At 28.2% G+C, this 18,781-nt stretch overlaps 2 protein-coding genes across 5 annotated transcripts in view; both read left to right on the top strand.

Annotated features, from left to right (window-relative positions):
- Positions 1-18,781, top strand: part of LOC145313603 (iripin-3-like) — a 423,989-nt gene that overhangs the window by 189,383 nt on the left and 215,825 nt on the right. The gene's annotated exons all lie outside the window — the stretch shown is intronic.
- Positions 1-18,781, top strand: part of LOC145313601 (latrophilin Cirl-like) — an 83,786-nt gene that overhangs the window by 19,775 nt on the left and 45,230 nt on the right. For all 3 annotated transcript variants that reach the window (XM_080153069.1, XM_080153070.1, XM_080153071.1), the window contains exons 3-5: positions 8,202-8,260; positions 9,176-9,324; positions 12,138-12,327. In XM_080153069.1, the coding sequence (XP_080009195.1) occupies positions 8,203-8,260; positions 9,176-9,324; positions 12,138-12,327 (397 nt within the window). In that variant the 5' untranslated portion in view covers position 8,202. The remainder of the gene's footprint in view (positions 1-8,201; positions 8,261-9,175; positions 9,325-12,137; positions 12,328-18,781) is intronic.

The following is an 18,781-nucleotide window of genomic DNA, read 5'->3' on the forward strand; positions in this document are numbered from 1 at the left end:
TAAATCCCCCGTAAAAAATGGATTCGTCGCGCACTTTTCAACAAAAATTTCACGCATTGAAATTCAGAAAATGATAAATGTAAATTTGAAATTCCTCACGCCCCACAAAAATGAAATATTAACCTTTTTCCCACTACTTTTAACATCTTTTTTCAATATTAAACAATTTCTTTGGGAACTTCTTTTACAATTTTTTTTAAATTGAAAAAATTTTGCACTATTAAATTAAAATGTCACTTATGATCGCTTAAACCTCTAAGGTGTTATATGCATACATTTTTAATAGAGTTTTGTTTCTAATCTGGTCAGGGTTTTTGCTATTTTTTAAAAGGGTAAAGTAAGGGATATGGGATGGGGGGAGAAATACCCCTACACACAATAAAGATTTTAACTCTTTCCTTTATATATCTTGTTTATCTCAACATATATAGCCCCTAGAGTCTTTTTTAAACGAATCGACTTTTCTGAATAAAGTACACACGAGAAAAAATCCTTTGAAGTATATTACCTAATGTGTAAATTACTTTTAAAATGCCAAAAAATCAAAATGAAAAGATTGCCGGAAATATTTTATGGTAAATATAAATTTTTATTTACATTAACAACTGTTCTGGCGTTTGAAGTGACTATTGTTTTCTTATAGTGGTGAGAAAAAAATATTTTTTTTCTGTAATTTGTCGAAAGTTCCTTACTAGTACTAAACCAATAAAGGTTATTCTGTCGATTAAAATTTATTAGTCAATTTACTTTAAGTAAGCAAAATTGTTTAAAATCTATGGACATGGTCCACATTACATTCTAAAGTTAGCGAAATACTTAGGGTGCACAACTTAGCTGTAGTCAACTTAAATTCCGCACTGTACAGACCACTTCAAACACACAAAGAAGCTCTTGATTCAAAAACATCACAGGATCAAAAGTTTGAATAAAAGATTTAAATTTTCATTTTTAAATTCTTAACAAGTTTGGATTTGCAAAAAGCTGAGCTAAAGGTTAGAAGCAGTGATTGGAATATTAAAATTAGTTCGCTGCTCTGTTAGATTTGGGAGCCTTGTGTTGATTTACAATTTCAATGGTCGTGTCAATCTAAACTTTAAATGCCCTGACATTAAAATTAGTTTTATGACAGAAAAAAATATCATGTTGATACAGTAACAACACGAACGTTTGACAAATACTTAATAATACTTAATATTAACAAAAATTATTATATTTTAGGTAAGCGTTTTGATAGAACTTACAACATTATAAACCATAGGTTTCAAGGTTTTCAGAGCTAGTTTTAAGCCCTTTCTTGGAAGGTAGTGAAATTACTAAAATTGCCATATAAAAAAGGATTATGATATAAAAGAATAAAAGAACTCATGCCATAAATGATAAAGCTATAAGGAAGTATTTATTCTGGTAGCCAATGATATCAGGGATTGGGGATAAGTGACATTTAAAAAAAAACTATTTTACTCAATGTCAATATTATAAAAAAAACAGTTACTTTTGTCTTTGAATATATCAATTATATTATGTTATGTACAATAAATTGAGAAAAACAATACATGTTGTCTCAATCAACTTATTTTTAAAATTTTAACAAAAATTTACCCTCCCTTAGTCCCTGGTATTTTATGTGTCCATGTAGCAACATGTTGTTTCATGTTTCACTGGATTAATTGGCCCAAAAACTTGGCACCTTTGGAGCTATGCACTACACTAACAAACAAGGAAGTGTGTCTTCATGGATTCCAAAGTTGATATAAACAAGGATAAAACTTGTAGCAGCGAAGCAACAAATAGGAACCGTCCTAAATTTAATCAAAAATGAACAAAAGACTTAAACAAGAGTTAGTAATTCTGCATTGCACAGACAGACACTACCATTATACTGTAGGCTTCCCACTAAAAAAGATTAATAATAAAAATAATTTGAAAATGAGTGGAATACTAATTATCTAAGAGGAATAATTATAATTTAACATTGAAAAATACTACTTTAGTCTATTAAATTTAATTGTGACTTTAAAACCAACCTAAAATATATTCATAGAGTAGCTTTGCTCCAAAAAAAAAACATGTAAAAAAGAACAGAAGGAGGAGGGGTAGGGTGGTATAACCCCTTGATTTATGGCTAAAATGGGTCACAATCAAGCGCTTAGTTCAATAAAAATCCCTTGTTACACGCCCCTCTCCCCCTTTCTTGCCCCAATATAATCCTTTATGCTAACCTCTAAAGGGCTTTATCATAAAATCCCTATACCCCTCCCCCCAACCCCACCAAAAATTGTAGGGATAATTATCCTTAAAAATTAAATTATACCATGGTAATTATTTCCATGAGTTAAATGGAAACAACTTTGGTAGCTATATTTTTAAAGATTTTATTACTAGAATCTTACATCTTCCTTATAACGCTATTCTGATAACAACAGTTTTGCTATAGAATATTCTTGATACATTAAATATTTGTTAGGAAAACGTATTCCTAAATCAGAGACCCAAAAATCTTTTCATTCCTTTTGAATACAGTCATAAAAAATGCTCTAAAGCAGAGTTATATAAGTTTGGATATTGAAATAGTCTTTAAAATAGTAGAGAGGTTGTTATATTATTACATCTTTTTAATTATTATTTAGCTTTGTTAACAAAGGATGGGGAAAATTTAAAAAAATATTCTTTTGATACCTATGAATTTTAAATTATTATTAATGATTTTAAGACTTTTTTCATAGAAGACTAAGAGATAAGCATTAAGTAAGTAATATGGGAGCTTTGCTATCAGATAGAAATTAAATTCTTATTTAATCTATCCTTAAACATTGACAGGCAGTATTTTTGTAAAAGGATTTGTTTTAATTTTTAACAGAAGATTATAATATTCACTCTAGAATAGACTCTACAATATGAAACTCCTCACTATATAGTGAACAATGTATACACTTTTAAAATTTACAATACGTGCCATTCAAAATTTTAAAAAAAGAACAATTCTTTCTCCTTTTCTCTTTCCTAATTTAATTCTCTTTCTGTACTCTTTTTTTCTATTTTCTTTCCAACCTATTAAATTTATTGAAATTCAAATTAAAATTTTTCCTGGTTTACATCTTTTAAATATTTTTTTATCTTATGATTTTTTTTAGGCCTGGTGTAAATAAATTGGGAAATTTTAGCAAAAATGTATTTTTATGTATGTACCTCGAAAAAGTTAGATTTAAAAAAATTAAAATAGGCGAGAGGGAGGTTTCTATGGTTTAAAGATATGATAGAGTAAAAGCCCCTATTTTTTTCCCCATAAATTCCACAAAAATGTATATAACACTTCTTCTCAATAAATGTAAAGCTATCAATGGCAATTGTTAATAAAATATGAAAAATATGATAAAATATGGCCTTTCAAATAAAGATATACCATTACTCCCACCAAATAAATTATAATAAAAAATTGCGAATTATTGAAACACCCTAAAATTTTCCTATTTTTAGAACATTATTATCAATAAAAAAAACTTTTGAGCCTTTTTTGCAATTCTGAAACAATTTTTGGATATTATAATATGCGTCAGTGATATGACACCTGAATAAATTAAGGGAACATTTCATAATATTGTATTCACACATTCCACTTTAGAGTGAGCAATTTAAATTGATCCTGATTATATTTGAGTGTTTATTATCTAGGCTTTAAAAGGATGTCATGCGCAAAAAAATACCATTTTATAAAAGATCTTCTTGGTTATGGATTTAGAAATACAGTTTTCTTATCAAGACAGGCCTTGTAGTTATATTTATTTTTAAATCTATATTAACATGCAAAAAATAATTCATATCTTATTGTAAGGAAAACTGAATAGCGTAATTTAACTATAGATTGTTAAAAAATTAGTAGTATGATTAAAAAGAATCTTTTATAAAAAAAAATAATATGTAAAAAAGTAATGATAACTTTAGTATACTCATATTTATTAGAAGTCCCCATTGAATGTAATATATAATACTATGATAATATGTTAATAATACAGCCATTTTTTCACAATATAGGATTGTACAATTTTCAGCTAAAAAATTCACTAAAATATCTTTTTTTATACAAATAAGTATATTTGGCAATAAAAAGGGCAAATGATCCTAGTATTTTTTAGAATATGAATTGTGTACCATGTAGTATTTTATAGATGTGAAACATAAAAATAATATTTGAAGTAGTAAGGGATAAGACAATAGACGATAATTGATACACATCTCAAAGTTTGGTAATAGCTAGTTTGAACCATCATATCAATTTTTAATGATAAGTTACCCAAACATCTTATGATAAATGATGAATATAAAACTTTGGGTATCAATTATTAACAGTTCAATGCCCCCTCCCTACCTGAGAAGGGCTCTTTTTAAAATCTCTATTGGCATCTGTTGTGTAGGCGCCTGAATGATATTTATCTAGCAGATGGAAGTGAGAAAGAAATGAAAATAATAAAATGTCATCTCAGTAATGAAAATATTTTTATCTGTCGGCTGTATCTTGTTAAAATAATATTAAAATTTAAACAGATTCTGCTAAGAGATCCTTTTTTAGATATTTTAATTCATGGGATTAGAGAAGCCAAAATTTGAATAGTTTAAATAGAAGAGGTTAAATAGGTTAAATAACTGTAAAGTAAGTCATGCATGGCCAGTACGCAAAAAGGATTTAGTCTAACAGGTGCTAAAACTTTCTTTTAAAGTTGAAAGTTAGGTGGAGGTTGATACCCAAGTGGCCCAGTCGTAAGATTGAGGATTGTACCGAGATCTCTGTAATGAAATTTATATTATAATTTAAGCCTTTTAAGATTCTTCTATTTGACAATAGAAAATTTTACTTGCTTTCAAATTCGCAATAAAATTCAAATAAAAATAGTTTCAACATTAGAAATAACTTCATAATCTTCTATCGAATATTTTTTAAAATTTCAGTGGCAGTTTTTATGAATGCTGTTAAAATCTAGGTAGCTGCGGCTTTATGCCTAACTTTAAAAGAAGTTGCAGGCAATCAATTTAACAAGAATAAATACGGTCATAAGTATAAGAGCAATAATAAACCCAAAAAAAACTATTTATGAAGAAAATTTGATACATAGCTATTTTAACATAATCTAACATTATTCTTGATTTCAAGCTATTCATGTTTTTAAAATTTGCTATTATACAAGAAAATTTTAATAATCTTATATTTCATACTGAAGTAAAAAACGTAACGACAGTTGTATCAGACCTTAGTTATAAAGTATCTACGCTACCATAAATTTTTTGAACATATTGAAATTTGAATATCTCGCGTGGTACTGCATAGAAATGTGAATTAGAATTTGCAGGGCTCAGTATCCGCAAATAAATCGACGCTTAAAAACTCTGAACATTAGCTGAATTCTTTACATTTCATATGGAAAACCATACAATTTTGATAATCAAAGATCTTAAGACAATGGAAGATAAAAATTAATGTACATCCCCAATGATAATTACTTCTTCTGTAGATCAAAATCATTTGGTTGAAAGCTTTGGACATTACTAGTTTGAACCAACCATCCCAAAAAATACCCAAAGTCAACGAATCATAATTCTTGAGTATTACCCAAGGGAGGAATTGGACTGTACATTAAACTTGTACCTAAAGTTTTTTGATCACGTTATCGTATTCGTTTGATAAAAATCTTAATGCTTTTAAATTGGTTGGTTCCAAAGTTGTAATGTAATACAATAAATTAGCTAAACGGCAATAAATTTGCGGTTTAGAAGCTGCCTTTCTTGCGGCTGTCGAGGTTTGATTATAAAGCCTATAAACCATAAATGGAGCTCAATAATATTTGCTACACTACTTGAATTTTTATTTAAATTCTTATGTATGGATTTATTTTGCCACCTGTCTAACAAAAGAGCGTCTTTTCTTATAAAACTAAAATTATATATTTTTCTTTATGTTCTAAGTTTATAAAAATAGAACCGGACGTATTTTATATTGATGATAAATTTTTTATCATATTTAAAGTTTAAAATAATTTTCTATAGAAATATTGATCCTTAAATGGTAGTTTTTTTTGTTCTTTTCTATTAAAGTCCATAATAATTATTATAAATAATAGATATATTATTTAACTAGGGAAGCGAAGCTTTTTCATAAAAACTGTTTTTTTTAATGTTTTTTAGTATCGCATCTACTCTATAACTATAGCTGTTAATAGTTAGTTAAGAATATATGGCTGTAAATTATGCATTTTTTTGGTAGATTTTGAAAATTACGATAAATTATACCAACTCCCCCCCCCCCCTCGCCCCCTCTATATTTTCAATTTGCTTAGCACCAAAATTTCTTATTCTATGCATAACTTACATTAATCTTTATCCTATACTGTGGTTATTTATTAAAAATTTTGTTAAATTATTCTTACTGCGCTATTTGTGGACATAATTGTCCTTGTTAAACTAAAATACATGTAAGTTTATAACGAATTCTATTTATATATAAAATATGGATTTTTCTTTATAAAATAAACTCATGAAATACTCTCTTCAGACAAATGTCATAATTTCAATTATAATGATTTCAGTCAGGAAATGTTGTTATGGAGCAAAGCTGCTCTATAAATAAGTTTATACTGGAAATATGTCCGAAGGAATAGTATAAAGAAACATCGGTTGTTATGGATATTTGTACTTTTATAATGCAAAAAAATATATTTACATATTTTACATGATCACAAGTATATTTATTTTCTAAAAAGCCGAAATGAAAGGTATGCTATTTTACAATAACCATTCTTGTTACAATTAAAGAAGATATGTAGTTTGATAAGTAAAGGCCAAAAACAAGAACAATAATGTCCATTAGTAGCGCAGTGTCAGTATGTCTGTCTGCCGGTAACAAAAATCTTGCAAACTGCTGAACTGATAATGTTCTTCTTGACAGTGAAGAATTGTATAGGTCAAAGAACTAATTTGGGAAAGATATCCTCCTCCTTTGTCCCACAACAAAAAAAAACATTTTAAAACTCAACCTCCACCCTTTCCAATATACTGTTTATACTATAAAAGTTCATGTTCGTTTTACCAGCGAAAAATCGCGACATTCAGAGAGAGAATGCAACTTAGAGACTTTCCTTAACAGAAACCTATTTATAGAGTAGCTGCTCTAATAATATAAATCAATATAATCGCATGATACAATGTATTTTATTTAAATACCTTACATGTTTTCCATTTAATTACATTACATTACATCAAAATTGAATTTTAAGATAATTTTTAAAGCAGTATAAATTCAATGAATAATTTTTTAAACTTTTAAACACATTTAATACAAAGCCTTAGCAAAATTATTAGCGTAGCTTGTTATTACTGCACTGCTCATGGAAAATTTGTCTTTGTTGCAATTGTTTTCCAATTACCTACCTATCGTCCCTGGTGCTTGATTGGAATGGAAATAGTTTGATTAAACTTTGCCAAATTCTAATAATGAGCGTCAATCTAAGTGTGTGAGTGTGTGTTTCAGGAAAATAGTTTGTACATGAAATATCATCCATTTTGAATAGATCTATTTATAGAAACGCAATTCTTACTTTCTAAACAATATAATAAAATAATTGTGGTCTTTACTGAGTATTATATTGGATGCTGCTCCAAAAACTCATTTCCATTTACTAACAGAAACTTTTTTATTTAACATGTTCTAATTACCGTATAATTTACTTTCTTTTAAATAAAACAGTAAGTTTAATTAAAATACTTTATAAAGCACATCCTTTTCCTTTATACCTGGTCTTGTTCTGTGTACATAAGGAATTGCATTGTAGTTTCAGGGATGGAGGGATAAACAATAGAAGAAAATATTATTTCCGTGATTTTTTCATTATATCAGGATAATGTTATACTAGTAAAAAGTGGAATTACAATACTTATATTCATTAGGTCAGTTTAATCCTTTTAATTAACTACGTGCTCTTTTAGCTTTTTATCCTTATAAACGTTTTATTTTTTCCTATTACCCTTCCCTGCTGTCCGTGAACATGTTAGTTCAAGGTGGTTGATTGATTTTGTTTAACATTCGTTTTCCTCTTCATATGTACTTTAAACTTAATACAAAATAGGGATAATGTTAAATTAACAAATATACCATAGATATAATGCAATAGGTTGATTAAGAATCTTTTTTTTAAAGCTAATAATCTGTTTTATTTCAGAATGTTGAGAAGTAGCCTTCTTATCCTTATTCTTGGACTTGGATCCTTGTCATTGCAGGGTAAGTTAAATTTTAGTTTATTTTTTAGTCACAAGATATCTCTTTTTATGAGAAAGTTTTTTGATAGGTTTTCAGAAATCAGAAAACATCTATAAATACCAAATCGTTTAAATATATAAGTAAGAGGAAAATACAGAGCATTACTGTCAAACCTACGGACCAAATAATTTTATATTGTCATTGGTATAGGGAACCTTGAATAATAATAATTAAGATCATGTAAACGAATTTATCATACGGACGTTTATAATTATAGGGTAATTGTTACCATAAATGTTTATGTAGGTATTATAACTACTTATATTTATAAACGTATGAAAGTGAAAAAGAGTATTTTCAACTGGTAGAGAAAGCTAGTAGGTTGTAATTAGAGAAGTAGATATCAAATTAATGTTGGATAAGATAAGATAATTTCTTAAAATTTAATCAATTAGATCCAAGAACCTTTCATTTTTATACATATATTTTTTATTCTTTACACCTTCAAATAATATATCTATTTTTTTCTTTCTCGTTATATAACCTATTAATTTTTATTTTCACTGATTTATCTATTTTCTTTGTACCTGTTTTTACATCTATCTATCTTTCTTTTACTATTTACTCCTCCATTCTATCTATTTTTCTTTCCAGGGAGTAAGGGTTATTGGGCTGTTTATTACAATGGTCCCCAAAGTTTCATAATCCCGTTTTCTTATTCGTTGGCCTAACAACCTTGGAGACTTTCAATGAATTTGGATTGTTTAGTATTTTAAGTTGCGTGTCCAAACGTTTCAACAACACAATTCTAATCTACAAAAAGGGTAATATTGTGTATCGTAATTGGGGATGTACATTTTTTTAATGGCCAATGTCTTATCCCTATAGAACCCTGCTTTCTTTTGCTTACCTTATTATCCTTATATACCTATGCAGGATGGCCCAGCCCCGACCCTGGTGGTACAATGCGCCAGATGATTGCGTGCTCGCCCCACCCCCTGAACATGACCTGCCCAAGGGGCTCCAGAATCCAGGTTCACAATGGTAATTATGGCAGGTTCACCATCACGCTTTGCAACGATCAGGTATGATTTCCTTTTTTTGCATGAATTGCTAATATATGCACTACGAAAATCAAGTCTATTAGTAGCCTAGCAATGAGAATAAATTGGATATAATAACACCCGAAAATTGGGGAATAGTCCCTTTCGTAACATCGCCCCATAAGGGGCGATTCGTCGTATTTTTAAAATGGCTTTTTATAGGTTATTTTAGGTTATATTGGGTTAGGTGATTGCCCAACAGGGTTAGGGCCCCCACCCGCAGGGGCTAGAAATAGGAGAAAAGCTACTGTGAAAAATACGAAGAATCGCCCCATAAGGTGCGATGTTACGAAAGGGACTATACCCGAAAATTGTTATTAAGTAATAGTTTTAAGTTGGTGGCATAACTCACTTCAACCTTGGTCTGAAAGAGGAACCTACAAACACACTTATTGAGAAACTTCACTACTTTTTTAACCACCTCCCCCAAATTGTAATGAATATTCAAATGAATTTCATAAAGGCTAAAATAATACTATTAACATTTTCATTAGTTGCTTCGAATTATTACTCTTACCCTATAGCTGTAAGTTTTTGTTTCAAATTTTGAGTCAGTTTTTGTTCATATATACACCAAAGCATAGGACAGTGGGGGTATTGAAGTAATTAAGGATATCTAGAGTGGAATAAGAGTACAAATAAAAGTCTCCATAGCACCTAATACAAAAAGATATTGATATATGTATTTTTACTCTTGGATAGAAAATTAAAAAGTATTATACTGATAAATATTTCAAAATTGTTGATGATAACTATAGTCATTCAATGAAAGTTGCCAATACTCACTCTTTAAGAACATAGCATAATTCAAAATTCCCTACTGTTTTTGTTGGTACACACACAAATGCATAAGAAGTGTTAAGGATTTAAATATCAACTAATGAAATATTAGAACAGTTCAACTTCCAAGATGAATTAGGCTTTAGTCGAAAAAAAAACAATATTTATAAAATTAGATTTTTTATTACCCTTTCCCAAAATAGGTATAAACTTTTCCTGATCCCATTAGAAGTTGCACTGTACATGAGAACTTTATCGGTTCAGCAGTTAGCGAGATCTTAAGCTACAGACAGCTACATAGACATCCTGTTACTTAATATAAGGATTGTAATAAATGAGTGGTTATCTTCTTAAGAATCTAATATGATAAAAAAAAATGAACTGTAAAATTGACACATTATTAGTTTGAGTCTCGGATTAAAAGTTTTAGATTTGAATAATTTGTATTTTTCTTAATCTTCTCAGACAACTTTTTCCTCTCAAATTTTCATCTATAAAGAGATTGGGAATTTATGAATAAAAGTGTTTTGATAATAAAAGAATCGTTAATGTTTTCTTTTAAAGGTCATATCGAGTACAAAACCTTTACAATCCCCTCCCTCCCCTTTTAAAAAATAAATTCAAAATAAATAGAATGGGTGGCAATTTTTTCCTATTCCTGCGGTGACTCTAACTCCAATACCCTAACCATGCATAAAATATAACCTAGCCTGAAGTTAATTAATTAATAACAAAAATAAATACCCCAGCTCCTTATTTTCAATTAAAAATTACCAAAATGTACAACATAAGTTTATTATGCAGTTCATGAAAAAACCTTATTTGCCTATTCCCTTTCCTCTGAATATTTTAGATGAATGTTTCATCTTTTAAATTTGAGATGCTTTAAGCTTAGCTATTCCACAGAGTTTTTATGTACTTCCGTTTGTAAAACAAATAGAAATATATATATAATTTTAGTTTTCACAGTCGATCTAAAAGCCCTCTATTGACTTACATATTCAATTTCCTATGTCGATATTATTATTATAATTTGATTAATTTAATTCAATAAAACTAAATTTTACTATAATCTCAAATCTTAAGAAAACAAATTTAAGAAACAGATACGCCTATAAATGTTATCTAACAACTGTTTTTATAAAATTTTGTATATTTTGTTAACATTACTTCAGCTCACTCAACTATTTTTTCCCTCAGTCTTAATTAAATTTCTTCTCAAAGTAAAACAAACACTGCACAGTAAATAAGGAGCTTGAACCTAACATTAATTAAAAAAAAACTATTTGTAACACTTATTAACACATATAATAATTCTTTAAGATTTGGTTGTTTTAACCTTGTCCATTTAAAATGCCATCGAATTGGATGTCCATGATGATTTTAAAAATAATCTTGGATTTTTTTTTTGGAAATTAAAACTTTAGTCGCTAAATAATTCTTCATGGACGTAATTAGTAATTTAACTTTATGTCTTAAATTATGTGTTCCTTCTATAAACCTATATCTTTCACGTTTGATGTTATTATGTCGATAAAATTAAAGAACGAAAGTATGTATATGCTTGGTAATAAATCTTGATACACAGATTAGGTTGTGGCAGACATAATTAACTTTTAACCAAGATATATTATTCCAATTATTAGCAGGAATATTCATTATTAATTATCCTACCAAACTAATATGTAGAAAGGTGTAAACAAAATCCTCTCAAATGAAAATGAAAACAATGATCTGCTGTACACTCACATACATCCAACTGCTTTTGTAAATAAAAATAAGAATATTTTTTTCAAGTAAATGATGTTGATAAATGCAAATAAATTAAATTAGGTGGAACATTATTAATAAAAACTATTTCATAGGAATTTGATTTCTTTAACAGATAATATATTTCCTTCACAAGAAGTTAATTTGTTAATTGTTTTTTGTTGTATGTTTTTTTTTAAATTTCATAGTAATTTGAAAAAGTAAATAAATATTTTTATCTAACGACTATAAATCGGTTTTTTCAGGGTGCTCAAAATTGGTCTGTCAACTGCTACATGGACTCTGCCGTTCGAGTAATGCGGTCAAAGTGCAACGGCCGCAGCGAGTGTACAGTGTCGGTGGACAGCCTCGCAGATGCGGCTGGCGGTCAACAGGACCCATGTCCAGGCACCCAGCGGTACCTGGAGGCTCATTATACCTGTGATGGAGATTCAGGTAAAGTTTAAAAGAATTTTGATAATGTTTGTTTAACACTTTACTGTATTTTTATAGGATAAGTTATTTACTTGTAATTTTATTCATTTTATGAATGCTGTCTTCCTTGTTTACATTTTTCTATCCTTTTTTGTGTATCTTCAAATCCTATAAATCATTTGGTACTGAGTTATGTTTATTCAAATGACGAACATCGTATGTGGCTAAAAATTAAGTTGGAATAAGTATTTGGGAAAACTATAATAGTAAAACCGGACAACGATTGAGCCAACGAGTAAGGGCAAGTTATAGCATATTATGAAAGGACATAACACCTGAAAAAATATTTGTTAGCCAAAATACAAAAAGTTTTAGAATGATTGGGTACAAAATCTTGCTCTAAATGTTTTCAACAAACGAAAGGATATTATTTTCTTCACTGGCGAAAATGTTGGAACCAAAATAAGTTTAAAAATCAGAAAAGCATTTTTGTGGGCTAGGATTAGAAATGTAAGGAATGGTGTTTAAAGATGAAATTTTTTTTTTTCATAAAACTGAATCCCGTCCAAAAAGCAGACTGTTTATATTTTATCAACAGAGTTGAAATTCAGTAAATGAACATCATTTTTCTTACACAAAATCACATAAGATTAAACTTGGACAAAAAAAATAAGGAGAGATGATAGTGGAGTGGGATGCAGCACCTATAGAAAAAAAATATTTTACCACAAACTTTTAGAGCAAAAATGTTACAAAATACTTAAAATCTTGTGTGGTAAATCTTGCTTTGGTAGCTTAGATAGCCTGGGTATTAGTTGAAAAGCCATGTTTTCTCCCTTTATTTTAAAAAGGACAAATTGCTAGTCATTTAATATTTTTTCTAATAACTTCAAGTGTGAAAAAACTAAGCATTCCCCCTTACTAATTTTTCACTTTTATGAATAGGCGATTTTTCAGGAAATTTTTAAAATGAATTGTCTTTATAATTTATAACTAGCTGCTCCTTTATGAATATTTAAACAATGACAAAGAAAATTGTATTTTTCTTTGGACAAATTTGAATGCCATTTTTCTTTTGTTTTGCATTTGTATGCATATTTATCAACAAGGATAAGTAGGTGCAAATAAATTATTAAACTTTGCACATCTTGATTGGGTTGTATAAACTAAAATTGATTAAACTTTTCCATTAATGAAATGGGTAGCGGCGGGTACATGAATATATCTTTCATTGTTACATCCCTTAAGATCCCTTACAATTTAATACATAATTGTAAAGGGGTAAGGTTTAAAACACAAATCAAATAATTTTTAAACACTTAATTTTACGTAAAATTGTCCCTTATAGAGTGGCTAAGCATCTCCAAACTAAAACTCCTACTGTTCTTTACAATTCTAGAAACAATTGAGTTTGTGACAAAGATTTACTCAATGCTCAACAAGATGTTCAATCAATCTTGCCAATTATTTTTTTAATACAGAAGTTTTAGAGAAATCAGATTAAACTATCGAGAATGGGTTAACCAAAATGTCACGCTTTTTGTCATCACAAATAATTAAATAACATTTTAATACATTATGCATAGTAATGCATTTCCCCCTTTTTATGTGCCGAGGAATTCAACCTATGTCATTGCATCTTTTAATATCTTTTGAAATTATCCCTTTTTGTAGTAATGTTAGACAACATTTTAAGCAAAGATAATTATCTTAAAGAGTTTCCCTGCTTAGCTTATCTTTAAAAATTTCTTGTATGAATCCTATTTTTCACCAGTGCAGGACTAGTGCACATCCTGGCATACTTTGAAAATTTTATTTTAGCTTCCTAGGAGTACTAACCCTGTTGTTAGATCTTTAACTGGTTCTTGCTCTGCGGAGTTTTTACGTTAACTTAACCTAACTTAACATGATATAAATGCATCTAAAATGAAAATTTAACTGGGGGTTAAGAAACACGCTGGTAATTAAATGAATACTTCCAAATTTCTTGACCCTACTATCTTCAGAAAGATATATGAGTCAGTTTTTGTTCAATTTAAAACTATTATATTTAATTTAAAACACTGAGATTGAGTTTCTTAAGATTTTTAAAAAGGCAACTTCAAAATGCAAAAGGTATATAACACTGATTAAGTTATGAATTAATTTATTTCAATATAATTACAAATAACATGAAATAAACTATAATATTTATGGATTTTTTTATAATTTTTATAACACTGATTACTTGTTTGTCGATTAATAATAGAATTTAAAACATTATCTGCATAAAATTTAATGAAAATATATTTATAATTCCCAAAAAAATATTAAGCTTTTCTTGAAACAAGAATTAATATGATGTTTAAATGCAGTTTTTGTCATATTTTAAAATAAATCTGTATAAAAAGAAATATTATATCTTTAATTCACTTTTTCTTGCAATTGGATTAACAGATTTATTTAAAGATTAAGTTAAAAAATAATTCGAATATACTTTTAGAGGAAAATTCTACAATTTTACATCATTACATATGAAAAGATCACTAAAATATTGTTTAAACCAGCTAATTGAAGTCCATTTACACTTAAAAAGTCTAAATTATGAAATTTAAGAAGTCTAATATTGTTCCATTTTTAAAGTCTGCAATACCACGCAGTTTTAAAGTCGTTAACCAGAAAAACAGAGTTACGGTACCTTTTTCATTTACCCTAATAGATAAGTCTGCCTAAGTAATCAATTAATATTCACAAGACATAGCTCTTCTTTTATGTTTTGCATAGCTCATAAATTAATGTTAAAAAAGAACAATAAGACTGCATTGAAAAATTGATCTAAATGAATGAATACATGAATATCTACAGTATAGTTCTTTACTAAATTTAAGTGTAATAAAATCAAACACAACAGCATTCAAATATAGCACAGCCTAGAAATAAAAATGAACATGAAGAAAATTAATATCAGAACATTTCACATTTCAGAAGTCTATATTTTATAGTCATTGTTAGTTCAATTTACCCAGATACATTAAGATGACTACAGATCGGAAAAACGGACATTCAAAGATTTCTTTAGATAAGATATTCAATACTTATTAGCTTCTGGTTCATTTAAGCTTTTTAGAGAAGTTTCAAGTGTTAAGGCTATTCTCTTTTAACCCCGTGCAAAGCCTAGTCGGTTGTTCTTGCTCTAATAGATAATCAAAATGCAAAAGCACAATATACTCAAACTAACACACAAACATAAAATTATTCAGCAAAATTTTGAGGCAAAGTTTCCCAATAAAACGATAATTGTAATTACTGTTTTTCCACCTTTTTTCCCAACCTGCATGGTTAATTAGTACGCCACACTATGCATTTATCTAAATTTCAAAAGGGTGTTCTAAAATAAGATAGGAAATTATTTAAATTGAATAATAGAACAGGTTAGGCAAAGGTTTACAAAGCCAATAAACAATTGATAAAAGAATTTGTATTAAGAATGGAATACTTTTTTTCACTGAATACAATAATGAAATACTAAAAAGAAAATGTTATTTTTGTCTGACAGAAAGTAAAAACTTCGCCAGAAAATGGAGAATTCTTAGTTTATTGTATGGCTGGCTTTTGTTAATTTTTAAAAGCTTCTTTCATTTAAAAGTGCAACACAATTTATGTCTTACTCCTTTGAAAAGTAAATAGCTACTATATGCGTAGGTCATGTCTGTTAGTCTGTATGTTCAAAGTAGTTAGATTAAAAGCACAACTGCTTGCTAGTTATTGCTGCGCTACTTGAGGACATATTTTTTCTTGTAAAACAACATTTTACAAAAAGCTAGTAGCTTTGATCCTTTTTTATTCCTTCATTGATTTTCTTTAACAATTTAGACGCCTCAACAAATATAAAAGAGAACAATATAAGTGTCTCCTGTGTTATAAAAGGTTAAAGATTTACGGCGATTTTAACACTTTTGCCAAACTATTGTAAACTACTGGAAACCAGGAATAATAGGGATAAAATTCACCTGCAAATGTTAATTTAACAATAACATTAGGGATTGTCATTATTTTTCACAAAGAAGGTGTATCAACTATTTTTTTTATAGCTAGCCGGTTCTTTTAGTAAGTAGTAGATGTAAAATTTTTCATAGAATTCAGATATGCAATCGGTTTTTTTGTAGACCTCTTATTTTTAAAGTAATTTAAGTTTAAAAAAAAAAAATTAAGTCGATTTTAAGGTACTAAAATGCAACAAAAAAAAGAAAGAAAATGGTCATTATGAACAAAAATAGTAAGATCTTTAATTTGACACCTTACTTTTTCAATTCTGTCAGGTAATTATTGAAAAAATCGATTTTTTTAAACCCACGAGAATAAAAACTTTGAACTTAATTTTATTATTTCACAAATAAAAAAATATGGGTTCATATATACCATTAGAATCAGAAAAATATTACGAATCCATTGTAAGCAAAATTGAAAAAAAAAGTTTACAATATAGTATATAAACTACAATAAAAGGAATTATATGAAAATATCATATTATGTTGTACAGGCAACGTCTTAATTCTTCAATTGAGTATAAAAATGGGAAGGGGGTAAAGAGGGGGTAAAGAGGGGGTGAAAAAGGGAAGACGATAGTGTTGTCTGAACAAAAAAAATAATTGGCCATTTCTGTAATTTTTTAATTTTTTAATTTTTTTCAATTTTGCTTACAATGGATTCGTAATATTTTTCTGATTCTAATGGTATATATGAACCCATGTTTTTTATGTCTGTTTGAGAAAATATTTAGGTCTAAAGTTTTTATTATACCGAGGTTAAAAAAATAGATTTTTTCAATAATTACTCAGCAGAATTTTAAAAGTAAGGTGTCAAATTAAAGATCTTACTATTTTTGTTCTTACTGACCATTTTCTTCTTTTATTTTGTTGCGTTTTAGTACCTTAAAACCGACTTAATTATTTTTTTTAAAAACTTAAATTACTTAAAAAATAAGAGGTCTACAAAAAAACCGATTGCATATTTGAATTCTATGAAAAATTTTACATCTACTACTTACTAAAAGAACCGGCTAGCTATAAAAAAAAAAGTTGATACAACTTCTTTACTGTTAATAAAGATCAAACCGAAAATTTCAATTTACCCAAAATGTTAATTTTTATTATTTACTTAAACTTACATCGTGCTTCACCAATAAGTTCGTAAATTAATCTCTTTTATAAAATTTAAGATGAGTATATATACTTTATTCCCTGAAAACTAGTACTCGACAATAAAATTTGAAGTGGAAGAGTTGGACACCAATTTTACAATTTTACTTCCTCGCCATTTCTACAAAAGCAGGGATTTAGTATCTCTAGAAAAACTCTATAACACCAAATTTAGAAATGTTTTTATTTGGAAGATTTTCATTGTTTCTGCTTTATTGTATTGTTAGCTAGTATGCTGTAATTGATATAATATAATGATTATTTAGACTACCTGTATAGTTGGTTGGCTGTATATAGTTGTTATGTAATACTATATCTAAGTCTCTTACAATGTACAATGTACATATATAGTTCATATACATAATTTGAGTCAAAATTTAAATTTTTTACGCAAATTTAAAAGATTTTATTTTAGCAATGTTTGATTATAAAAGTCAGCTTATTAAATCAAAACTCTAGACAAAACATACAAAATATATTTGAATCAAACACTTTGTTGTTATCAAATTGTCCACAATTTCCCAAAAGCAAGCTTTTTCTACTAGAAAATTTTTAAAAGTCTAGTTTAAGCCTAGGACAACCAAATAGGAAGTTAAATTTGGCTATATCCCAGAATTTATTGAAAGTACAGTTCCTCTTAAAGATCTTATTAAGATGAAATTATATTACAAGTTATGTAATAGTATAGACTTTGTTATTGGCATCATAATTGCATTTAGAACCCTTGACCCTCGAGGATACACAACACATTTATTCTTTAGAACAGGGCAGACAAATAATTATGTTTAAAATCATTATAATTGGGATATAATTAAGAGCAACATAAACTGAATTATAGTTTACAATGGCATTAGAAGAACTGATTAATTTTGTATTATATTTTTTGAAAATTTCTGGCTTTACTATTGATTTTGATAAAAGCATTCTCTACTATATTGACCTTATATACTTTGTGTATCCCCAATATTTCATGAACATGTAAATATTGTACATACAGGCTCTTACAAAAATCTATAGTCTTATATAGTCGATATTATACAATTATATGTATTGTGTTCACAGGGTGACCGATGAAAAAAAATGTTGAAACTATGTATTAATCAAAACCCTAAAACCACAGAAATGAATAGTTGAAACCCTGTTTATAACCAATACTTTGCCACAGAGAAACCTAGTTGACACCCTGTATCTAACCAATACCCTGCCATATAAAAACATAGTTGACACCCTGTATCTAACCAATACCCTGCCACATAAAAACATAGTTGACACCCTGTATCTAACCAATACCCTGCCAT

The sequence above is a fragment of the Acartia tonsa genome, chromosome 3, assembly GCF_053477335.1.
Source record: "Acartia tonsa isolate MP-2025a chromosome 3, ASM5347733v1, whole genome shotgun sequence".
NCBI lineage: Eukaryota > Metazoa > Arthropoda > Copepoda > Calanoida > Acartiidae > Acartia > Acartia tonsa.